At 37.8% G+C, this 26086-nt stretch overlaps 3 protein-coding genes across 3 annotated transcripts; all 3 read left to right on the top strand.

Annotated features, from left to right (window-relative positions):
• The first annotated feature begins 143 nt into the window (after positions 1-143).
• LOC146485548 (melanocyte-stimulating hormone receptor-like) lies at positions 144-23174 on the top strand. The gene is made up of 2 exons (XM_085103207.1): positions 144-1387; positions 22271-23174. Exon 1 carries the CDS (start codon positions 144-146, stop codon positions 1059-1061), a length of 918 nt encoding a protein of 305 aa, XP_084959333.1. The 3' UTR covers positions 1062-1387; positions 22271-23174.
• LOC146485550 (melanocyte-stimulating hormone receptor-like) lies at positions 13150-14272 on the top strand. The gene has a single exon (XM_085103206.1). The coding sequence runs from the start codon at positions 13355-13357 to the stop codon at positions 14270-14272; it is 918 nt and encodes a 305-aa protein (XP_084959332.1). The 5' UTR covers positions 13150-13354.
• On the top strand, positions 18915-21853 carry LOC146485549 (melanocyte-stimulating hormone receptor-like). Its single transcript, XM_085103309.1, has one exon. It carries the CDS (start codon positions 20493-20495, stop codon positions 21387-21389), a length of 897 nt encoding a protein of 298 aa, XP_084959435.1. The 5' UTR covers positions 18915-20492; the 3' UTR covers positions 21390-21853.
• Positions 23175-26086: the final 2912 nt, after the last annotated feature.

Genomic DNA, 26086 nt, shown 5'->3' with positions numbered 1-26086 from the left:
AGTATGTAGTTGTGTTAATTCATTATTTAATGCAGTTAACTTACAGCTGTCGATTGGTAATTTTGACTCATTAGACCTACAAACAGATAGTGGTACATTTTCATTGTGAAACATATCGCTGGATCTGAATCATTAAGCTCACCATGGCCGAAGAGTTCTGCGATTACAATTTGAAGGGACTTGGACAACTTTTGAAGTTTCCTGGGAATGCTGTGTACTCATTGTGTGTGTTAAACTTTATTTTTTCTCCCGTAGCAACGTTTGGAAATATTCTTGTTATTCGCGCCCTGTGGAAAGCCTCATCGATTCCCGCTAATATAAAGAAGTTCTTTCTGAGTCTTGCTGTCTCTGATCTTGCCGTGGGATTGTTCGCCCAGTTAATGTACGCAGTTGTGTTGAGGATGGCAGCGAATGGAGGTCATAACTTTGACTTACTCTGTCCAACAATTTTAACTGTTTTGGGGTTCTCTTCGTTTCTTCTCACTTGCGCATCATTTCTGAATGTAACCGCCATTGCTGTCGATAGACTCCTCGCTATTAGTCTTCATCTACGATACCAGGAACTTGTCACTTCAAGGCGCGTTATAATAGCCTTGGTATCACTATGGCTCACAAGTGTTGTCACTGCTTCCCTTTTCGTAACTGTTAATAGTCGAAGTGTCATTGTAATTGTTATTTGTGAATTCGTTGGTATTCTCTTGACAACAGTAGCGTACATTTATATTTACAGAGTTGTTAGACATCATCAGAATCAAATCCACAGTCAACTTCAGCAGCAAAATGCGCAAGCAATGGAACTATTCCGGGAGAAAAAGGCCGCTTTAAACGCTGTGTACTTCTACGTAATTTTTGTCGCATGTTATCTTCCGAGTTTTTGCTCTACAATATTGTTGACAACGGATAGCTCACAAAGTTCTTTTTGGTTGGCTTTTGCCGTCACCATTCTTATCGTTCTTCTCAATTCGTCGTTAAATCCTGTAGTTTACTGTTGGCGATATCGAGAAATTCGTCAAATTATGAAAAGCACAGTGAAAAAAATATTTGGCATCACCAAGAATTAAGATGGAAAAAAGCTGCCTTGTTAACTCGAATTTTCATTTTGAGGGACTTGAATGGAGCGAAGCTCTCTTAACCTGACGTCGAATTTGAACGTTGATCATTTTTCACACCAAAAAGGAAGGACCAAGAAACAATATTTCTTCGAACAGCTCTCCAGCGGAGAAGAGATTTAAACCGGAGTTGTGTTCTTTGGCTAAAACATCTGGCCACTGAGATATGGTTATGGAAGACTTCGGTAGCGAAATTGATTTTGGTGATATCTAGGTTATCCGACCGGAAGACTAAGACGAAAGAACTGAATTTTGCAGCAAAAGGACTGCAAACAAAGGTGACTTGTTTTGAGGAATAAGGACTCTAGATTAAGACGAAAATTTCAATGAGAACTTCACTTCCATGTGAAAAGTATGAATTCACGGACAGAAAAATAAGGGAACTGCAAAGTCAGACCGATGAAGCCAAACGCAACGACAAAGACACTCGCAGCAAACTGTTGCCGGTATTTAGAGGCTTACAGACGACAGGAAAAGTTGAACTGAATTTGAAGGTAGAAGCTAAGCTACGTAAAAGACTGAAAATTAAAAGCGCTGCTAACCGACTTCATGGGGTTTTGTGCACGGGCTGGAGCGAAGCCTGTAGGCAAATGGCTAAAATGAAAAAGAACAAGTGTGCTTTTTCTAGGGTCCTCTGATCATGAACGGGTGCTCAAATGTGGACCAAAACTCAAGGATACTAACTAAACTTAAAAGTAGTGTAAAAGCACACATTTAAAGCACTGCAAAAATACGAAAGCTTGAAATCATTGGGGAAACTTAAAAATGAGCATTGCTGTGCAGAAATTCTGATCTGAAACTGCCAAACTGTACATAGGTGGAAATATGTCAAAATGTAGAATTTAACTCGTTTTTAATGTTAGTTTATCCTGGTCGTTGTTACGATAATTTAGTTTCTCTCTAAAATGCAAATTAGCAAGTTGCAACACATTAAGACTGAATTTGTATTTGACACTTCCTTCTTTTTGTGTTGCGTATTTTTAAATTTACGTTTCACTATTTCTCCTTATTGTTTAATGAACTAAATTCTGGTAAAGGGCTTGAGGAATGAATGTTGCGTAAGGGAGTTGATTGTTCTCTCAAACTTTGAGAGAAGGTATGAGGAAAATCAATTTTTTTTTCGCCTTCTATCTATTTGTATTGTGTGCAGTAGTTTCACCATTTGCCTATAGATTCAAATGTTAACTATTTTTAGTGTCACTTTCAATGGCGAAAATGGAAACGACGGAAACGTCAAAATAATGGTTGAGCCTTGTCCACAGTCACAATAATAGTGCGCAGAAGTCAGTATTAATAAACATCTTTGGTTGCAGACGGCCATTATGAAAATGAATTATTACTTTAAAAAAAAAATGGCCAATTTTTCGAGCTCTTCCGGTGTATTTTAAAGAAGTCGCCAAAACGTTTTAAATATAGTATGTTCTTCCTGAAAGAAATCACTTAATATTTCCCTCCCGGTGCTCCTGGGATCAATGCTCGCTTACTATTCAACTGAGTGTTGAATACAGTATAAAGAATATCCCAAACCTTCGCAGGTGGTTTTCCGAAAATAAAATGTGTATTCGCGCTGTTTCTACAGGAACACTAGAAAACTATAAATCACTGTCAGGCCAATTAGCTTTTAAATCTCAAAATAACGCTACTTTCACAAGTTTTTGCTTTCGTAGCCGAACGCGAGCGGTGAAACGCTAAATGACATGTGCTTTTACTGAATTGCCAGCCCTCGTGTTAATGCGAGACATCCCAACAAACTGGATTCCCATTGGTTACTGAGGAAATCCCTTGTCAAGTTTGGCAATGGAATAATATCCTCGATGCCTGTGACAAGCTAAGACGATATGCATAAGAAAGCTATTTCGAATTTCGCAAAAGCCTGACAAACAATGGTCTATTTATATATAATGTGTGAGGAACATTTGATAAATCGAGATACCCTATTAAGTAATTTTAAAATGCAGGGATTATCCTAAACACAAACCCTGATTTTTAAGTCTCCAAAGACTGATTTGCATAGTTTTCATACATTATTGTAGCAGTTATCAACGAGGTCAAGCCGACGACTAATGAACAACAGCGAATGAACTCCCCGCAGAGACTCGTGACAAAATTATCTATTGAAATTTGCTTGAAAGGCATAGTGGCTAAGTCCTCCTTGTTTTGCCTCTGTGTACGCGTATGGTAGCCAGCAATGGGCAAAACTAAAGGAAATTGAAGCACCGCGTTGTTCCTTTTGTCGATTCTTCTTCGATTCGTGAAGTTCATTATCGATCGAACCAGGAGTTCTTGTCACTGTCTGTGAGTACTTTCTTTTTTGTCATCAAAAAATTTGCTTTTTTCCTTCTTTTGTGGTCCCGGCCTCGCTCTGATTTGTGTTCAAGGACTTTGGTTTCTTCTAGGACTTTTCAGGACGAAAAAAAAAATTCTTCCCATGTCAACGAGAATTCTCGACAAGTAATGTATGATACTCTGGCCAAAGGAAACAAAAAATGCAAATGAGAAATAGAAGCTTCCGGATGAACCACTCTTCTGCAAACAGGTCAGTGGAGAGTTCACGCCTTTCGGAGATTGTCATACCTCAATGGTTAAGTAATGTTAGAAAAACGAGCAGGATTGTTTCATCGGGTTTAAAACCACCAGGAAAATTGGGTAGAGTAGAAATTGCGACTGAGGAGATGGGTGTTAGATTTTGCAAATTCAACATGGTGGCCATCACAAGAGACAGGACGATGGGAAACGAAACATTTTATTGGGATGGCCTAAGTTAATTATGAAAATAATTTCAATCCTAAAACTCTCACAGAAAGTTGCCCTCATGTTATCCTATTATTGGCAAATGTCGAATTGAAAGAAGTAGTTTGTGGGAATATTCTGTATTTAAAAAAAGAGGACAGGTTTTTAACCGAATTTAAGACCTGTTTCAATGTCGACCCTTTCATCATCACTGGTTTATCTGCCGCTATCCGCCCACAATATCAGACTCTACATTTGAAGGGAGAAGAGACTACTTTTTTTTGGATGAAGTAGAAGCTGTTGTTGAAACACGAATAGTTGGGAAATATTTACTCCGAAAAACATTCCTTCAATTTTATAGAAACACGCACGATAATGTTCTTTTATTATTTTATTTATTTTTCATAACTGTCAGTAATTTACTGTGTTTGCATAGAGACATTAAGAAAAGACGGGTTTAAGCCAATAAAACGCGCGCTTATCTAAGGTGATATTATACAAAACACAGTATGCAGTTGCGTTAATTCCTTTTTCCATGAATTTAACTGACAGTTGTCGATTGTGACACTGGAGTGAATTACAAACAAGTAGCGGCACATTTTCATTGTGAAACATATCGCCAGATCTGAATCATTACGTTCACCATGGCCGTAGATTTCTGCAGTTACCATTTGAAGGGTCTTAGTCAAGTTGTTCAGTTTCACAGGACTACTCTGCTGTCATTTTGTGTACTATACTATATTTTGTCTCCCTTAGCAACGTTTGGAAATATTCTGGCTATTTGCACCCTGTGGAAAGCCTCATCGATGCCCGCCAAAATAAAAAAGTTGTTCCTGAGTCTTGCTTTCTCTGATCTTGCCGTGGGATTGTTCGCCCAGTTAATGTACGTATGTGTTTTAAGGATGGCGGCCGATGGAGGACATAACTTTGGCTTACTCTGTCCAACAATTTTAACTGTTTGTCATTTCTCTTTATTTCTTCTCGGCTGCGCATCATTTCTTAATGTGACCGCCATTGCTGTCGATAAACTCTTCGCTATTACTCTTTATCTACGATACCGGGAACTTTTTACTTCAAAGTGCGTCATAATAGCCTTGGTATCAATATGGATCACAAGTGGTGTCGCTGCTTCTCTTTTCGTTTCGCTTAATATACACAACGGCATGGTAGTTGTGATCGTTGAATTTGTTGGAATTCTCTTGACAACAGTAGCGTACATTTGCATTTAGAGAGCTATAAGACATCATCAGAATCAAATCCACAGTCAACCTCAGCAGCAAAATGCGCAAGCGAGGGAACTATTACGGGAGAAAAAGTCTGCTTTTAATACTGTGCATTTCTATGTAATTTTTGTCGCATGGTATCTTCCGAAGTTTTGCTCTGAAATATTGTGAATAACGGACCACGCTCAAAGTTCCTTTTGGTTGGCCGATCACGTCACATCATTCTTCGTTCTTCTCAATTCGTTGATTAATCCTGTTGCTTACTGCCGGCGATATCAAGAAATTTGTCAAATTATGAAAAGCACAGTGAAAAAAATGCTACGCATCACCGACAGTTAAGGTTGAATAAAGATGCTTCCTTTATTTTTTCTTTCACTTCGAACTAATATGTACAGTTAAGTAATTAGGCAACATGTCTTAAGGAGGAACTTAATGAACATTTGTTGAACAGCGAAACAATTTCTTAACCCGTGAACTAAATGTTGGTTGCGGCACAACAGTGCTATTACATATCACGAAGGAAAAGTAAAAAGAAATGTACGCCGAAATACAGAACAAGAAAAAATATAAGTAATAATTGTATGCATGAAAATAAGTTACACAAAACAAATTCGTTTATGTCTTACATTGTTGAAGGAGTAAATAAAAACGTGGCATAAATAATAATATTAACGATAAACGTGAAATCAACTGAACCGTATTTAGTTTTTGTTCCTGTAAAATGACCCACAAATGTCTGTTTATTTATTTATTTATTTATTTATTTATTTATTTATCTAGTTTCTCCTTCCCTCCTTCCTTCCTTCCTTCCTTCCTTCCTTCCTTCCTTCCTTCCTTCCTTCCTTCCTTCCTTCCTTCCTTCCTTCCTTTTCTTGCTGTCTTAAAATATTTTGATGTGTAGTTTATCCCGATATCTTTTTAAATATTAGCTACACAGTTTGGGTGGGTGCCTTGTGCTAAGACTCAAACAACTCCAAAGCACTGCAAGAAAACTCTGAATACAATTTTAGCAGGGAAATCTTAATCACAATATAACAGGGTTTTCACCAAGAAAAATTTATAGTTTTGGACTGTTTTCGCCAAGAAATTCCAAGAATCCCATACAAAGACTCATCTGTTTAACGGCTTTCCCTTCGACGCCCCACAATGCATTGCATTTCAGCATGGCTGCCATTGAATTGTTATGAAAATAATACTATTTTCCTATATATTATCGGTGTCCGTGCTGCACATGCGCCGAATATATGCCGCCTGATTTGCATATCTGGTTAACAGCTTCAGAATATTTTTAAAAGTTAATAACTGTCATATCATTTCTAATGCCACCAAATTAAGGATTACTTTTCGAAAGATACTTACTTATATACATGACTGAGTAAAACAACTAAGACCTATTGGTTAAGCAGCATTAATATTGATTCTTCACGTAGCTTTTCATTGATGTTCAGTTTTTAAGCTTCTTCCATCTCAAGATAAGTGAGACTTGCCCTTTATTTACCGAACAAATGATGGATTTTAAGTTCTCAGATAGACGCCTGTGGCCAAGAAAAACTTCTACTGTATGGAGTCACTAGCTGAACGTGAATGATTCCACGTTTTAGAAGCATCATGATCGCATGAGTGACAAAAGGAGCAGATGTTCGGTGATAAACAGGGTACATCATGCAATTGACTGACGCATTCACTGACGCGAGCGGTGCAATGACAACACAATAGTCAATTATGAAAGAAACATTTTATGAAAAGAAGCCCACATGTACGCATGCAACGGATGATAACAACCCAACGATTAGCAAAACGACAATATTCTCCAATTAACAAAAAGAAAGCGACGGTTTTAAATTGTATGTGTGACATATTTCGATTGAAAACTCTTCATTCATTGTCTGCTCTTCCACAATAATTATTCTCTTTGTTTTAAGAGACTTGCCGACAAAAAGCAAGGAGCCGTTTTTTTTTTTATAAACGACATACTCCTGTTTGGAGTAATCTTTTAAGATTTACAGTTTAAAAAACGTCAAGAACGTTTTTGTAAATTTTAAAGAAAGACGCACTAATTTTTTTTTACTATTTTTTTTCTTAATAACACTCAGAATTTTTGAGGTATTTGCATAAAGATATAGAAGCCAGAGATTAAACCAATAAGAACTGCGTGTTCGCCGAAGGTCACTTTACTCGAAACGCAGTATGTAGTTGGGTTAATACCTTATTTAATGCAGTTATCTTACAGCTGTCGATTGGTAAGCATAACTCACATTTGAGCTACAAACAGATATCAAAAATTGCCGGATCTGAATCATTAAGTTCACCATGACCGAAGAGTTCTGCAGCTACCATTTAAATGGACTTGGACAACTTGTTCAATTTCACAGGACTTCCCTGCTCTCATTGTGTGTATTACACTTTATTTTTTGTCCCGTGGCAACGGTTGGAAATATTCTTGCTATTCACGCCCTGTGGAAAGCCTCATCGATGCCCGCTAATATGAAGAAGTTCTTGCTGAGTCTTGCTGTCTCTGATCTTGCCGTGGGATTGTTCGCCCAATTAATGTACGCAGTGGTGCTAAGGATGGCAGCGAATGGTGGCCATGACTTTGAATTACTCTGTCCAGCAATATCAACTGTTTGTTATTTCTCTTTGTCTCTTCTCGCTTGCGCATCATTTCTGAATGTAACCGCCATTGCTGTCGATAGACTCATCGCTATTACTCTTCATCTACGATACCAGGAACTTGTCACTTCAAGGCGCGTCATAATAGCCTTGGTATCAATATGGCTAACAAGTGGAGTCGTTGCTTCCCTTTTCGTAGTTTTTAATAGTCGAGGCGCCATGGTGATTTTTATTAATGAATTTGCTGGACTTGTCTTGACCACAATAGCGTACATTCATATTTACAGAGCTGTAAGACATCATCAGAATCAAATCCACAGTCAAAATGCGCAAGCAATGAAACTATTCCGAGAGAAAAAGGCCGCCTTCAATGCCGTGCTTTTCTACGTAGTTTTTGTCGCATGTTATCTTCCAAATTTATGCTCTTCAATATTGTTGATAACGGATAGTTCACAAATTTCTTTTTGGTTGGCTATTCATGCTACAACTTCTATCGTTCTTCTCAATTCATCGTTAAATCCTGTAGTTTATTGCTGGCGACATCGAGAAATTCGCCAAATTATGAAAAGCAGCGTAAAGAAATTATTCCGCATCACCGAGACTTAAGATTGAATAAGGATGCTTCGTTAATTCGAATGTGCATTCGAGTTATTAAGCTATGTCGCGAAGCTCTGTTGACCTGGCGTCGAATTTGAACGTTGATCATCTTGCACAGCAGAAAGGGAGGACCAAGAAATACTATATCTCAGATGAGTTCGGCGGAGTCTTCTTCAGTGGAGAGAGAGATTTAAAGAGTCGTGTTCTTCGGCTTAAACATCTGGCCACTGAGATATGGTCACGGAAGACCTCGGTACCAAAATTGATTTAGTGATATCTTGGTTATCCGACCTGAAGACTAAAATGGAAGAGCTGAATTTTGCACCAAAATGACTGCAAACCAAGGTGACCTCTTTTTCAAGAAATACGGAGTCTGGATTTAAAACAAAAACTTTTAACGAGAACTTCAATTCCATTTGAAAAGTGTGAATTCACGGACAGACAAATAAGCGAACTGCAAAGTCAAACCGATGAAGCCAAAGGCAACGTCAACGATACTCTGAACTGTTGCCGGTATTTGGAGGCTTACAGTCAGGGAAATTTGAACTGAGTTTGAAGGCAGAACCAAAGCTACCGAAGAGACTGAAAATTAAAAAGCGCTGCTAACTGACTTCATGGAGTTTGTGGAGTGTAGGGAAATGGCTGAAAGGAAGAGGAACAAGTGTGCTTTTTCTAGGGTCCTCTGATCAGGAACGGGTGCTCAAATCTGGACGAAAACTATAGGATACTAATTAAAGTTAAAACTAGTGTACAAGCACATTTTTAAGGTATTGCATAAAATACGAAAACTTAAAATCAGTGGGTAACTTAAAAATGAGCATTGCTGCGCAGAAATTCTGATCTGAGACTGCCAAACTGTACATTGGTGGTAAATATGTCGAAATGTAAAATTTAACACGTTTTTAATGTTAGTTTATCCTGGTCGTTGTTACAATTATTTAGTTTCTCTCTAAAATGCAAATTAGGAAGTTGCAACACATTAAAACTGAATTTGTATTTGACACTTCGTTCTTTTTGGGTTATGTATTTTTTTTCTTAATTAATATTTCACGACTTCTTCTTGTTGCGTAAGGCAGTTGATCGTTTTCTCAAAAGGTATGAGGGAATTTGAATGTTTTTTGACTTCTATCTCCTTGTATTATGTGCAGTAGCTTCACCACTTGCCGATAGATTCAAATGTTAGCTACTTTTAGTGTCACTTTGAATGGTCGAAAATGTATTTGAATCCATGGAAACGTCAAAATAATGGTTGAGCCCTGTCAACAGTCACCCCACCAGTGCCTAGAAACTAGTATTAATTAATATCTTTGGTTGCAGATGGTCAGGATGAAAATGAATTACAACTTGAAAAAATTGGCCAATTTTTCAAGCTCTTCCGGTGTATTTGAAAGAAGCCGCTAAAAACTTTTTAAATATACTATGTTCTTTCTGAAAGAAATCACTTAATACTTTCTTCCCGGTGCTCATGGGATCAATGCTCGCTTACTATTCAACTGAGTGTTGAATACAGTATCAAGAATACATTCCAAACCTCCGCAGGTGGTTTTTCCCAAAATGAAATGTGTATTCGCGCTGTTTCTATAGAAACACTAGAAAACTATATGTCACTGTCAGGGCAATAAACTTTAAAATCTCAAAATAACGCTACTTCCCAGAGTTTTTGCTTTGGTAGCCGAGCGCGAGCCATGAAACGCAAAACTCACGTGTGTGCTTTTACTGAATTACCAGTCCTCACGTTAATGCCAGGGATCCCAACAAACTGGATTCCCATTGGTTACTGAGGAAATCCCTTGTAAAGTTTGACAATGGAATATTCCTCGATAACTGTCCCGATCTGGGACGATATGCATAAAAAAGCCATTTTTAATTTCCCAAAAGCGTGACAAACTTTGGTCTATTTATATATAATGTGTGAGGAACTTTTTGTAAATCGAGATACCCTATTACTTAATTTGAAAATACAGGGTATAATTTCAACACAAACCTTGAGTTTTTAGTTTCCAAATTCCGATTTGAATAGTTTTCTTACCTTATTACAGCAATTGTCAACGAGTTCACGCCACTGACAAATGGACAACAACGTAGGAATTTCCTGCAGAGACTTGTAACAAAACGATACATTCAAATTTGCAATAAAGGTATAGCCGTGAAGTTTTCCCTGTTTTGCTTCTGCGTACGCGTATGATAGCCAGCTATGGGAAAAGCTGAACGATAGCTCAGCACCGCGTTGTTCCTCTCTCAAGCAGTTTAAGGCCTGGTGTTTGAAGGGTGTTCAGAAATTATTAATGATCCCCTATATCTTCGGTTTGTCTGCCTAGCAAAGGGTAAAATTTTCCCTGAATATTAAACTTGATGTTTTCTTTTGCCTTGGAGTATAATTTTGATCACGTGACACATCACGTGACCAAAAAATGAAAATTTCGTAAATCTGCGATATGGTGGCGAATTTTCTTTATATAGATAACTGACTTAGTGTTTTCGAAGGAGATTATAAATATTTAACTTTCAACGTTTGGAATGACTGTCCTTAAGTTTTTAAATTGGAGAAATTAACAATCAAAGGTTGAATTGTGAACTAAAAAATGACCTTAAACCTAACAATTTTTTTTTCTGGAGAACAACGGACGATCATTAGTATAACTATCATTTCAAACGTAAAGCGATGTAGATATTTAATCTTCATTATAAACGCGTTTTTGTTTGATGTTTCCTCTTAAAACCGTCGCCTACCTGTCAAATCTTTGCTTTTTTCACAAAAATGACCACGTGACATGTCACGTGATCTATAGTACTACTCATTATCCTCAGAAATTTTCCGAATAATAAGATCGTTTTCTCTTCCAAATTTCAGTTCAGTGCCATCTAATTTGTTAAAGTTATCTAGAATAAACCATTTTTCCTCTTAAAAGCGCCTAACCCAGGCCTTAAACTGCTTGAGCTTTCAACTATTCTCCGATTTATGAAGTTCATTATCGATCAAACCAGGAGCTCTTGTCACTATCTGCGAGTACTTTCTTTTTCTCATTTCAAAATTTGTTTATGGACTTTGTTTTTTTCTTGGACTTTTCAGGACGACAAAATCCTTCTTATGTCAACGACAATTTTCGACAAGCAACGTATGACACTCTAGCCAATGAAAACAAAAAATTCGAATGAGAAATAGAAGCTTCTGGATCACTCTCTCCTCCATGAACAGGTCAGTGGAGAGTTCACGCCTTTTAGGAGATTATTTTACCTCGATGGTTAATTAACTTTCATTTAAAAAGTTATTTTACTCATTCACTCGCGCAGCTTTGAAGGTTTCCTTTTTTCTGTTTTTAAATTGTTTAATTGAGCCAGAATTCAACTTTAATTTAGCTAAAAAAAGTTTTTTTCCCTAAAAGTATCTTAACGAACCTTAGGAATAGCCTTAATTTAATTCGTTAAAAAAATGGTCGCTTTAATGAAATTTTTATCTTTAATGTAGAGGATTTCGTGATCTTAACAAACATGGCGTAAGAAACCATGAATGGGCCTTACACACTAGCCACATAATTTGGGCTGGCGCCCTCTGATAATACTGGCGGAACTCCAAAGCTCTGCAACAAAACTCTTAGTTTTTGCAAGGATCAACCTCGTTAGATCTAACAAAGGGACAGGTAGTTTAAGCGATGAAAGTTTCTACTCCACTTTAAGCAGGGAACTAGTAATCAGAATATAATGGAGTGAAAAAAAGGGCTAAGACGGCAACGATAAGCAGGGTCCATCATGCAATAGACTGACGCTTTCACTGACGCAAGCGGTTCAATGGCTTTCAACCAAGAAAAAATAAATAGTTTTAGACTGTTTTCCGCAAGAAATTCACAAAATCACATACAAAGCCTCCTTGTCTATTTACAGGCTTTCCCTGGACACCCCACAATTTATTGCAAATCAGGTGACCGTCATTGAACTGTTATGAAAATAATACTGTTTTTCTTACATAATATCTGTTTCCGTGCCGCACATGCGTAGAACATATGCGGACTGATTTGCACATGTGCATTAACTGCTACAGAATATTCTTCAAAGTTAGTAACTGTCATATCAGTTCTGTTGCCACCAAATTAAAGATTTCTCTTCGAAGTATGCTAACTTGTATAATTGACTGAGTAAAAGAACTAATACTTTTCGACAACAACATTAATATTGGTTCTTCACAAAGCCTTTCAACGATGTTCAGTTTATAAACTCCTTCCATCTCGAAATAAGGGAGACTTGCTCTTTATTTACCAAACAAATGATGGATTTCCAGTTCTCAGATACGCGCCTGAGGTCTAGACTGACAAGCTGAACGTGAGTGATTCCACTTATGAGAACCCCATAAGTGACAAAAGGAGCAGATGCTCGACAACAACATTAATATTGGTTCTTCACAAAGCCTTTCATTGATGTTCATATTCTATGCTCCTCTTATCTCGAAATAAGTGAGACTTGCTCTTTATTTACCGACCAAATGATGGATTTCCAGTTCTCGGATACGCGCCTGAGGTCTAGAAAAACTTTTACTGTATGGACTTAGAAGCCAAACGTGAGTGATTCCACTTATTAGAAGCCCCATAAGTGATAAAAGGAGCAGATGCTTGACAATAAACAGAGTCCATTATGCAATTGACTGACGCATTTACTGACGCAAGCGGTATGATGACATGATACAGGAGTCAATCATGAAAGAAACATTAAAACATTTAAACATTTGGAGAAGCAAGAAGCCGTTGTTTATAAACGGCATACTCCTTTTTGGAGTAATCTTTTAAGATTTACAGTTTAAAAAACTTCAAGAAAGTTTCTGTAAAATCTAAAGAAAGACGCACTAATTTTTTTTTCCATTTCTTCTTAAGAACCCTCAGAATATTTGAGGTATTTGCATAAAAAATATAAAAGCCAGAGATTAAACGAGTAAGAACGGCGTGCTCAATTAAGGTCATTTTATTCGAAACGCAGTATTAGTTGTGATAATTCCTTATTTCAGGCAGTTCTCTTACAGCTGTCGATTGGTAATTCTAACTTACATTAGAGCTACAAACAGATATCATATATTGGCGGATCTGAATCATAAAGTTCACCATGGCCGAAGAGTTCTGCAGTTACTATTTGGAGGGACTTGGAGAACTTGTTCAGTTTCACAGGACTACCTTGCTCTCATTGTGTGTATTGCACTTTATTTTTTGTCCCGTGGCAACGTTTGGAAATATTCTTGCTATTCGTGCCCTGTGGAAAGCCTCATCGATGCCCGCAAATATAAAGAAGTTGTTCCTGAGTCTTGCTGTCTCTGATCTTGCAGTGGGAATGTTCGCTCAATTAATGTACGCAATTGTGTTGAGGATAGCGGCTAATGGAGGACATAACTTTGCCTTACTCTGTCCAACAATTTCAACTGTTTGTTATTTCTCTTTGTTTCTTGTCGCTGGCGCATCATTTCTGAATGTAACCGCTATTGCTGTCGATAGACTCCTCGCCATAACACTTCACTTACGATACCGGGAACTTGTCACTTCAAAGCGCGTCATAATAGCCTTGGTATCAATATGGATCTCAAGTGGAGTCACCGCTTCCCTTTCCGTTGCTGTTACTAGTAAAAGCGCCATTGTAATTGTTATTTGTGGATTCGTTGGAATTCTCTTTACAACAGTAGCGTACATTCATATTTACAGAGTTCTAAGACATCATCAGAATCAAATCCACAGTCAACTTCAGCAGCAAAATGCGCAAGAAATGGAACTATTCCGTGAGAAAAAAGCCACTTTCAGCGCGGTGCATTTCTACGTAATTTTTGTCGCATGTTATCTTCCGAATTCATGCTCTACAATATTGTTTATAACGGATAGTTCTCGAATTTCTTTTTGGTTGGCTTTTCACGTTACATTACTTTTCGTTCTTCTCAATTCGTCGTTAAATCCTGTTGTTTACTGCTGGCGATATCGAGAAATTCGTCAAATTATGAGAAGCACAGTGAAAAAAATATTCCGCATCAACGAGAATTAAGATGGAATAAAGATGCCTTGTTAATTCGAATTTTTACTAACCAAGGTGCCTTTGTTTGAGGAATAAGGAGTCAGGATTGAAACAAAAACTTTCAACCAGAAATTTCTGGTAGCAAAATTAATTTTAGTGATATGTAGGTTATCCGACCGGATGACTAAAATGGAAATACTGTGTTTTGCAGTAAATGTACTGCACAGAGAGGTGACATGTTTGGGGGAAGAAGGAACCTGAATTAAAACTGTCAATTCGTAGACAAAGTGATAAAGCCTTAACGTCGACGACATACACAGAAGACTGCTGTGTTTGGAGAGTTGTTGTCGACACAAAAATTTGAAATTAAAAGGAATTACCAAAGCTTAACTTGAATTGGAATATACAAGAAGAGGTGCTAGCTCAAAAAGTGTTGAATTTCAACGTTGAATCGGAACGGGGTTAAATTCTAAAAGAAAGTCGTTGAAAGATAAAATACCAAGTGCACATTTTTATAACGTTCTGTGATAGACAACCAATGCTCAATTATGGTTGAAAACCGGGATCAAGAATAAAATGTGTATGAGGATCTCCTTAAAAGCATAAAAACAAAGCATAATTGCAAAAAATTCAAATTCGTGGAGAAACTCAAAATTGAGGATTGAAGCTCTGCAAACTCCGAGACCGACAAACTGTTCATTGATGATAAATATGTCAAGATGTAAAATATAACGCATATGTTAGTTTCATCTTGGTCGTTGTTGTGAGTATTTAGTTAATTTCCAAAATGCCAATCACGAAGTCACGCTCTAATAGGATTAATTTGTTTTTTGACATTTCCTTTTGGGTCACCCGTCTTTTATTAACGTGTCACTAATTTTCCCCATTTTCTCAATCCGCTGAAGAACCTGGGAATAAATGTTGAGTAATAAGGCAGCTGGTCTTTATTGAGATTTTTTAGTTAATCTCTAAAATGTCATTTACGAAGTCGCGCTATAATAGAATTAATTTGTTTTTGACATTTCCGTCTTTTTGGGCTACCCGTTTTTTATTAACATGTCACGAATTTTCCCAATTTTGTCAATCCGGTGAAGGACCTGGGAATAAATGTTGAGTAAGGCAGCTGACCGTTCTAGCAAAAGGTATGAGGCTAGGGAATCTCAATGTTTTTTCGCCTTCTATCTTCCTTTCCTTGCTATGTATTGTCTACAGTAGTTTTGCCGTAGGCCGATAGATGTAAATGTTAGCTACTTTTTAGTGTCACTTTGAATACATTCGGCGAAAAACATATTTGTATCGATGGAAATGTCAATATAATGATCGCTTCGTGTCAACTGTCACCCCACTAGTGCACAGAAGCTAGCTCTAATAACTATCTTTGGTTGCAGATGGCTTGAATTAAAATGGATTACAACTTGAAAAAATTGGCTAATTTTTCGAGTTTTTTCTGTGTATTTTGAAGAAACCGCTAAAAAACTGAGTACATATAGTTTGTCCTTCCTTAACGAGATCACTCTAATAACCCTATCTAGACCTAGGGGCATCAGGACGATTTTTTCCCGCGGCGACTTTGAACCTGAATAAGTGTTATATGACTGTGCTAACGCCATGAAACTTCAGGAATTTTTTAGAAATTTTTCTAGCAAAAATGTGCTGTTGTCGATTAATGTTACCAGGGAAACAATTTTTCACATGCAGTTTTTTCAGAACTAGAAAGATCTTTTTAAATGAAGAAAGTACTTCTCTTAGTGTAAATTTTGTGTTCTTAGCTCATCTAAGTGTTTTTTTTTATTAGTTTTGATCATTCTTTGCTTAGTTTCGGCGCTTTCCTGAAGTTTTTCGGGGAAAACCAGAAATTAAAGATGGCGTATCTAAGATGGCACCTATTTAGAAATGACGACGTAATTGACACATCATATGCCATCATCGCTCCTCGTCCCCCCCCCCCCCCCCCCCGCTCCTTCCCTTACCACTGGTACGAACAGACAAAAAGAAAAGCGGTTTAGATAGGGGGAAATTCCCTCCCGGTGCTCATTGATAGCAATTTCATGTTAGAAAAAGGCTACTTTGTCACGTATTTGAAAAGTTTTTGGTGTTAAAGAACACAAGAAATCTCCGTTACAGTTTCACGTCAACAACAAAGTTCCCATGAACAATGCTCGCTTACTGTATTCAAGTGTTGTGTACTGTATTAAGAATATGCCAAACGTTCGCAAGTCTTTAGAAAAAAGTAATATGTATTCGCGTTGTTTTTGTAGTAGCAACAGAAAACTAAATATCACAGTAAAGCCAATAAACTTCAAAATCTCAAAAAAAAAAAAAAAAACGCTACCATTAAAGTTTTCCTTTCGATGCCGAGTGCGAGCCATGAAACACAAAATGACATGTGTGCTTTTACTGTCAAATACCAGCCATCGCGTTAATGCCAGATATCCCAACAAACTGGATTCCCATTAGTTACTGAGGAAATCCCTTGTAAAGATTGATAATGGAATATTCGTCGATGACTGTGACGAGCTGGGACGAGATGCATAAGACAGCAATTTTGAATTTCACAAAAGCCTGACAAACTTTGGTATATTTAAATATAATGTGTGGCACATTTGATAACTCGAGATATCCTATGAAATAATTTGAAAATACAGGGAATGATCCTAACACAAACCCTACGTTTTTAGCCTCCAAAGACTGATTTGAATAGTTTTCATACCTTATTACAGCAAACTGACAACAATGTAGGAACTCCCTGCAAAGACTCGTCACAAAGCAATCAATTGAAATTTGCGAGAAAGGTATAACGGTTTAAGTTCTTTCTGTTTTGCTTCTGTGTACGCGTATTATAGCCAGCAATGGGCAAAACTAAAGGAAAGTGAAGCACCGCGTCGTTCCTCTTTTGATTCTTCTCCGATTTGTGAAGTTCATTATCGATCGAACCAGGAGCTTTTGTCACTTTCTGTGAGTACTTTCATTTCTGTCATTGCAAAATTTGCTTTTTTTTCCCTTCTTTTGTGGTCTAGGCTTCGCGCTGTTTGTGTTCAAGGACTTTGGTTTATTCTAGGACTTTCCAGGACGACAAGACTCTTCTATGACAAAGACAGTTTTCGACAAGTAATGTATGACCCTCTCGCCAATGGAAATAAAAATTTCGAATGCCAAATAGAAGCTTCTGGTTGAACTTCTTTTCCGCAAACAGGTCAGTGGAGGGTTCACGCCTTTTGGAGATTGTCATACCTCGGTGGTTAAGTAATGTTTAAAAAACGAGCAGGAAGCTTTTTAAAAGCGTGTCTCAATAGAGTTCATAACAATTATGCTTTTGTCAACGTTGGAAATTAGCATACGAGAAAAACACTGCATACGAATAAGGAGTGTTTTTTCAGCTGATAAAAGATTGCATCTAATGAGGTTGAGTTTTATCGATATAAAGTCGCTGCACATGATGTATTATCGGCCATTTGATAGGTCAATGGGATTATGAATTATGAATGAGTTTTTTAATTAACTTTCATTTTAAAAGTTATTTTAAACATTTACTCGGGTAGTTTTGAAGATTTCAGTTTTCTGTTTTTAAATTGTTAAATTGATAATTCAACTTTAATTTGGCTGAAAATAGTTTATTTTGCTAAAAGTATCTCCGCGAATCCTTTAAAATAGACCTAATTCAGTTTATTGAAAATGGTTGCTTTAATGAAATTTTTATCTTCAATATCAGAGGAATTCGTGATCTCAGCAAACGTAGCGTTTAGAAACCAGAAAGGGCCTTACACATTAGCCACATAATTTGGGTGGGCGCCCTGTGATAAGACTCACGCAACTCCCAGGGGCTGCAAGAAAACTTTTAGTTTTTAATAGAATCAGCCTCGTTACATCTAAGAAAGGAACAGGTAGTTTTAGCTATGAAAGCTTGTACTTCTCTTTTAGCAGGGTCCGTAATCAGAATATAATGGGCTGAAAAAAAGGGCTAAAACCGTGTATTGCGCAGTCAGTTTTGTCGTAAAATAAATGAAAGTCTCAGTTTTTTTTCACTTAAAAACCAAAACTTTATCACTTGTTTTGTTTCTCTTATTACTCACTTCTAGAAGGACAACGCCGAGTTGTTTCCAGTGTTCCACCAAGACAATTCCATGTTTTTGGACTTTCTCCCACAAGAAATTCACAGAATCCCATACAAAGCCTCTTTGTCTTTTTACCGGCCAAACCCTGGACGCCTTAGAATGCATTTTAATTCAATATTGGCCCCAGTGAATTGCTGCAAAAATAACATTTAGTTAGTGCTGAACATGCGCAGAATTTATGCCGCCTGATTTGCATATGTCGACCAGCAGCTTTAGAATATTTTAACCGTCATAACAGTTCTGATGCCACCAAATTAAGGATTACTTTTCGAAGGATGCTTACTTGTACAAAATGACTGAGTAAAACAACATGGAAGCGACATTAATATTGATTCTTTCATCGATGTTAATTATTTGTGCTCCTCCTATCTCGAAATAAGGGGGACTTGCTCTTTGTTTACCGCACAAAACATGGGTTTCGACTTCTATACACCGTCCTAGGATAACATGTCCATAATTGTCACTCAGAGGTAGCTTGTTATAAAATTTTGCAAAGGTAGAGGCATTGGTCCAGCCAGCGGCTTTGAGTACCTGTGCTAGGCTAAGACCAGCCTTGTTAGCAGAGTATGACGTTGAAGCAGCTCGTGTGCTGTGTGTCGCGAAGGAAGTTACATTTATGCCAGCATTAGCGAGGGTCGATTTGACCCACCTCGCGACAGTGTCTTTGCTGACAGCCCTATGAGGTTTTCGAAAGCTGATTAAGAGTTTCGATTGAGGTCTTTCTTCCTGGCAATAAACCACAAAAGAAAGCCTGCAGATCCGGTGTGGTACAGTCGAGCTCCTCTCGGAAAAAACAAGATCGGAGAAGTTTTGACGAAGGCTGCGAAGAATACAGGATTGCCTGAAAATGTAACCAACCATTCTGTGCAAAAAACCTGCATTTCAAGGCTGATGGATGCAGAAATTCCTTTTTATTATGTAGCTCAGCGGAGTGGACATAAGAATTCAAAAAGCTTAGATTCCTGCAAAACTGCTTCCGACGACCACCAGCGCAAGATGTCCTTGCTACTGAGCAGCGAAACGAAATCTCCCATCTCTTCAAACGATGCACCGCTTAATCAAGCAGTCAAAGCCTCGCAGCACCCATTCAAGCCGAGAGAAGACAAGCAAGCTTCTTCAGGCGAGGATCCCTTCACTGTTTTTTATTCAGGTTCGAACATCAGTAAAATTGAAGGCTGCACGTTCAATTTCTCTTTCAATACAGCGCCTTGTAGCAGTGGTGAAAGCTCGGCTCGGTCAAAGCCGCGAAAACGCCACATTATAATCTCAGATGACTCAGACTCAGATTAACTTGAACTTACTTTTGGAAAGTTAGTTTTAACAAATCCAGGGACGTTTTAAACATGTCTCGAACCGTTAAGAAAAGTAAACTTCGCCGTGTTTGAGTCTTCATTCATAATTTTTATCATTCGATCGATATTTTTAGACCTTTTGGACATGCGTGTCATCATTTACAGCATGTCAACATTCATCCACTTTTGACTTTTGACAGATAATTGTCATTTCAATGACTCTTCAATGTTTTTTTTTCTTTTTTTACATGATGACTTGCGAGTGAAAATAAAATTAAACTTCCTATAAACATGCCACTTAAATTGATGCCCTATTTACATTTGTTTCATAGGATTTTGTTACCACTTTCCTCCTCCAGCTTTAAACTTACACTCTCACAAACGTCCCAGCAAAAAAAAAGCAAACAAACAGAAAAAAAAAATAATAATAAGTTATTTTCCTGTCTAGGTCGGTCCGTATGGGAAAAAACTGTGCCCTTGATCTTGAGTACGGCCCGAGGCCGAATACGGACCTCCCGCCCGGTAAATAACATATATGTATGGACTCACAAGCCGAACGTGAGTGATTCCAATTATTAAAAGCTGCACCCCATAAGTGAACAAAGGAGCAGATGCTCGACGGGGAAACAGAGTCTATCATGCAACTGACGCGAGCAGTGCAATGACAAGACAGGAGTCAATTATGAAAGAGACATTTCATGAAAAGAAGCCCACACAGTACACACATGTCTCCCGAGAGATTTCTCGCAGGCTAACAGCTGTCAATTGGTAAGTTGAAGCTACAAGCAGATGGTGGCACATTTTCATTGTGAAACATATCGTCGGATCTGAATCAACAAGTTCGCCATGGCCGAAGAGTTCTGCAGATACTATCTAAAGGGTCTTAGTCAACTTGTTCAGTTTCACAGGACTACCCTGCTCGCATTGTGTGTATTACACTTTATTTTTTCTCCGGTGGCAACGTTTGGAAATATTCTTGTTATTCGCGCCCTGTGGAAAGCCTCCTCCATACCTGCTAATATAAAGAAGTTCTTCCTGAGTCTTGCTGTCTCTGATCTTGCCGTGGGATTGTTCGCTCAGTTGATGCTCGCTGTGGTGCTAAGGATGGCAACGAATGGAGGTCATAACTTTGACTTACTCTGTCCAACAATTCTAACTGTTTGTTATTTCTCTTTATTTCTTCTCGCTTGCGCATCATTTCTGAATGTAACCGCCATTGCTGTCGATAGACTCCTCGCTATTACTCTTCACCTACGGTACCGAGAACTTGTCACTTCAGAGTACGTCATAATAGCCTTAGTATCAGTTTGGCTCACCAGTGGCTTCGCTGCTTCTCTGTTCGTTTCGCTTGATATACACAATATCATGGTAGTTGTGATCGCTCAATTTGTTGGAATTCTCTTGGCAACAGTAGCCTATATTCGCATTTACAGAGTTGAAAGATATCATCAGAATCAAATCCACAGTCAACTTCAACATCAAAATGCGCGTACAAGGGCGCTACTCCGAGAGAAAAAGTCCGCTTTCAATTCTGTGCATTTCTATGTAATTTTCGTCGCATGTTATCTTCCATATTTCTGCTCTGTTATATTCTTAACAACAGACAGCGCTCAAAGTTCTTTTTGGTTGGCCGCTCACGTCACATTTTTCTTCGTTCTTCTCAATTCATCGTTAAATCCTGTAGTTTACTGCTGGCGATATCGAGAAATTCGTCAAATTATGAAAAACACAGTGAAAAAATAATTCCGCATCACCGAGAATTAAGATGAAGTAACATGCCTTGTTAATGCAAATTTGCATTGGGACTTATTAAGAGCTCTGTTAACCTGACGTCGAATATGAAGGGAAGGATCGAGAAATACTATTTCTTTGATCTGTTGGGCTGAGTCTTCTCCTATGGAGCATTTAAAGAGTCTTTTTCTTCGCCTAAAACATCTGGCAACTGAGATGTGATTATGGAAGACCTCGGTAGTAAAATTGACTTTGGTGGTTTCTAGGTTATCCAACCTAAAGACTTAAGGTTACCCGATACCTTCAGAGGTGTCTCGCGTTTAAGCAATGTAGCGCGTCCAGTTTAAACTGTAGATACCTAAACCCCCATATCAAATTAAAGTTTATAGAGCTGACTATCAAACCATACCAAGAATTTTGAAATAAAATGAATTGTCGAATTTTTCACGACCTCTAATTGCGAGCGTCGGAACCACCTTTTTAAAGGTACTAGTCAAAGCGCTAAAAAAACGTGTCTGCGTTTTACCATATTCAATCGCAGTGAAAAGTTATAAAGCATTTTCGAAATAGAATGAAAAAAATGTAGAGTAATCGTACAAAGGCAAACGAACAAATTCCTTTTGAGTTTTAGCTCTTTGAAGTGGCTCCTCCAAGTGAAAAAATAAAATATTCAAGAAAACAGCGCTAAAAATTTGGCAATTCATTTTATTTCAAAATTCTTGGTGTAGTTGGATAGCCAGCTCTATAAGCTTTAATTTGATATAAGGGTTCATGTATCTACAGTTTAAACTGGACGCGCTACATCGTTTGGGCGCGAGACACCTCTGAAGGTACCGGGTAACCTTAAATGGAAATACTGAATTTTGTAGTAATAAAATGTACTGCACAGCGAGGTGACATGTTTGGAGGCAGAAGGAACCTGAATTAAGACAAAAACTTTAGACGAGAACGTCACCTCGATGGAGAAAACTGTCAATTCGTAGACAAAGTAATGGAGCCTTAACGTCGACGACATACACAAACAAACTGCTATGTTTCTTAGACTTGCAGTCAACAGGAATATTTGATGTTAAAAGGAATTACCAAAGCTTAACTTGAATTGGAAAATACAGGAAGAGGTGCAAACTCAAAAAGTGTTGAATTTCAACTTGGGAATCGGAACGGGGCTAAAGCCTGAAAGAAAGTGGTTGAAAGATAAAATACTAAGTGCGCTTTTTATAAGGTTCTGTGATAGGAAACTGGTGCTCAATTATGGGGGAAAACCGGGCTCAAGAAAAAACTGGGTATGAGGATCTCCTTAAAAGACTAGGAATAATTGCAAAAATTTCAAATCAGTGGAGAAACTCAAAAATGAGCATTGAAGCTCAGCCACTCCGAGGCCGAAAAACTTTTATTTGAACTGGTGCTCAAGTATGGGGGAAAACCGGGCCCAAGAATAAACTGAGTGTATGATGATCTCCTTAAAAGACTAACATTAATTGCAAAAATTTCAAATCAGCGAAGAAACTCAAAAATGAGCATTGAAGCTCAGCCACTCCGAGGCCGACAAACTGTTATTTGATGGTACATATGTCAAAATGTAAAATATAACGCATCTGTTAGCTTTATCTTGGTTGTTATTATGTTTCTTTAGCTAATCTCTAAAATGCCTATCACCAAGTCGCGCTATAATAGAATTAATTTGTTTTTTGACATTTCCTTCTTTTTGGGTTACATGTTTTTTATTAACATGTCACGACTCTTCCCCATTTTGTCAATCCGGTGAAGGACCTGGGAATAAATTTTGCTTAAGGGAGATTACCGTTATTATGATTATTTAGTTAATCTCTAAAATGGCAATTTCAAAATTGTGCTATAATAGAATTAATTTGTTTTTTGACACTTCCTTCTTTTTGGGTTACCCGTTTTTTTTATTAACATGTCACCGTGTTTGCATAGAGATATAGAAAATATGGCTTTAAGTCAATAAAGCGCGGGCTCATTTAAGATTATATAAAACAAAACGCGATTTACGATTGTGTTAACTTCTTCTTTCATGCATCCAGCTTACAGCTGTCGGTTATGACATTGGAGTTTAGTAATTATCAACAAATTGCGGCACATTTCAGTATGAAACACATCGCCGGATCTGAATTATTAAGTTCACCATGGCCGAAGAGTTCTGCAGTTACCATTTAAATGGACTTGGACAACTTGTTCAGTTTCACAGGACTTCCCTGCTCTCATTGTGTGCATTACACTTTATTTTTTCTACTGTGGCAACGGTTGGAAATATTCTTGTTATTCGCGCCCTGTGGAAAGCCTCATTGATACCCGCTAATGTAAAGAAGTTCTTCCTGAGTCTTGCTGTCTCTGATCTTGCCGTGGGATTGTTCGCCCAGGTAATGTACGCAGTGGTCCTAAGGATGGCAGCGAACGGAGGACGTAACTTTGACTTACTGTGTCCAACAATTTTAACTGTTTGTTGTTTCTTTTTAACTCTTCTGGCTTGCGCATCATTTCTGAATGTAACCGCCATTGCTGTCGATAGACTCCTCGCTAACTCTTCACCTACGATACCGGGAACTTGTCACTTCAGGGCGCATCATAATAGCCTTGGTATCAGTTTGGCTCACAAGTACAGTCGCTGCTTCCCTTTTCGTAGCTTTTCATACTTACAGCGGCATTGTAGTATTTATTTGTCAATTCGTTGGAATTCTCTTGACAACAGTAGCGTACATTCATATTTACAGAGCCGTAAGACATCATCAGAATCAAATCCACAGTCAACTTCAACATCAAGATGCTCAAGCAATGGAACTATTCCGGGAGGAAAAGGCCGCTTTCAACGCTGTGCATTTCTACGTAATTTTTGTCGCATGTTATCTTCCGAATTTTTGCTCTACAATATTGTATATAACGGATACCTCTCAAATTTCTTTTTGGTTGGCTTTTCACGTCACATTTCTTTTCGTTCTTCTCAATTCCTCGTTAAATCCTGTAGTTTACTGCTGGCGATATCGAGAAATTCGTCGAATTGTGAAAAGCACAGTGAAAAGAATATTCCGCATCACCGAGAATTAAGATGGAATAAAGATGCCTTGTTAATTCGAACTTGCATTGTGAGTTATTAAGCTCTGTTAACCTGCCGTCGAATTTTAACGTTGATCATTTTTCACACCAAAAAGGAATGACCGAGATATAACTATTTCTTCGACCAGTTCGGCGTAATCTTCTCCAGTAAAGAAGAGATTTAAAGAGTCGTGTTCTTCGCCTAAGACATCTCGAAGCTGAGAAATGGTTATCTAGGTTATCTGACCTGAAGACTAAAATGGAAGAACTGAACTTTGAAGTAAATGTACTGCACCTCAAGGTGACATGTTTGGAGGTTGAAGGAACCTGAATTAAAACTTTAAAAGAGAACGTCACTTCGATTGAGAAAACTGTGAATTCGTAGACAAAGCTAAGTAATGAAGCCTAAAGCAACGTCGACGACATACGTAGAACTGAAATTGCTGTGTTTGGAGACTTGCAGTCGACAGGAAAATTTGACATTAGAAGGAATAACCAAAGCTACATTTGAGGTGGAAAATACAAAAGAGGTGCTTACTCAAAAAGTGTCGAATTTCAAGTTGTGTATCGGGACGGAGCTAAAGCCTGATAGAAAGTGGTTGGAAGGAAAAATACCAAGTGCGCTTTTTTAAGGTTCTGTGGTAGGGAACTGGTGCTCAAGTATGGGGGAAAACAGGGCTCAAGAATAAACTGAGGGTATGAGGATCTCCTAAAAAAACTAAGAATGATTGCAAAAATTTCAAATAAGTGGAGAAACTCAAAAATAAGCATTGAAGCTAAGCAGCTCCGTGACCGATAAACTGTCATTGATGGTAAATATGTCAAAATGCAAAATGTAACGCATATGTTAGTTTATTTTGGTCGTTGTTGCGATTATTTACGAAATCGCGCTATAATAGAATTAATTTGTTTTTGACATTTCCTTGTTTTTGGGTTACCCGTTTTTTATTAACATGTCACGAATTTTCCCCATTTTCTCAGTCTGGTTAAGGAGCTGGGAATAAATGTTGCGTAAGGCAGTTGACCGCAAAAGGTATGAGGCTAGGGAATTTTAATGTTTTTTCGCCTTTTTTCTTCCTTTTCTTGTTATGTATTGTCTACAGTAGTTTTGCCGTTGGCTGATAGATGTAGATGTTAGCTACTTTTTAATGTTGCTTTGGATACCATTAAGCGAAAAACATAACTATGGAAACGTCAAAATAATGGTTGCGTCGTGTCAACCGTCACCCCACTAGTGTACAGAAGCTAGTGTTAATAAGTATCTTCGGTTGCAGATGGCAAGAATTAAAATGGATTGCAACTTAAAAAAAATTGGTCAATTTTTCGAGTTCTTCCTGTGTATTTTGAAGGAACCACTAAAAAAACTGGCTAAAAATAGTTTGTCCTTCCTGAAAGAAATCATTAAAAAAAAAACTCTTTCTAGACCTAGGGGTCTGGGGCGGATTCTGCCTGCGTGCCTGAATAACTATTTTATGTCTTTGCTAACGCCGTGAAACTTCAGGAATTTTTTAGATATTTTTCTGGCAAAAATGCGCTGTGGTCAGTTAGTCTCCATTGACTTTGATGTTGCCATGGCAAACAATTTTACTCAGGCAGTTTTTATTTTCAGAAATAGAAAGATCTTTTTAAATGAAGAAACTTATTGTAACTTTTGTGTT

The sequence above is a fragment of the Pavona decussata genome, unplaced genomic scaffold (genome assembly GCF_977016875.1).
Source record: "Pavona decussata unplaced genomic scaffold, jaPavDecu1.1 SCAFFOLD_26, whole genome shotgun sequence".
NCBI classification, from domain to species: domain Eukaryota; kingdom Metazoa; phylum Cnidaria; class Anthozoa; order Scleractinia; family Agariciidae; genus Pavona; species Pavona decussata.
The sequence above is the reverse complement of the archived record's forward strand: the minus strand, read 5'-3'. Positions and strand labels throughout refer to the sequence as shown.

Bases quoted from the DNA above. Each gene is read 5' to 3' on its own strand.
- LOC146485548 (XM_085103207.1), top strand. From the start codon at position 144: ATGGCCGAAGAGTTCTGCGATTACAATTTGAAGGGACTTGGACAACTT.
- LOC146485550 (XM_085103206.1), top strand. From the start codon at position 13,355: ATGGCCGAAGAGTTCTGCAGTTACTATTTGGAGGGACTTGGAGAACTT.
- LOC146485549 (XM_085103309.1), top strand. From the start codon at position 20,493: ATGGCCGAAGAGTTCTGCAGATACTATCTAAAGGGTCTTAGTCAACTT.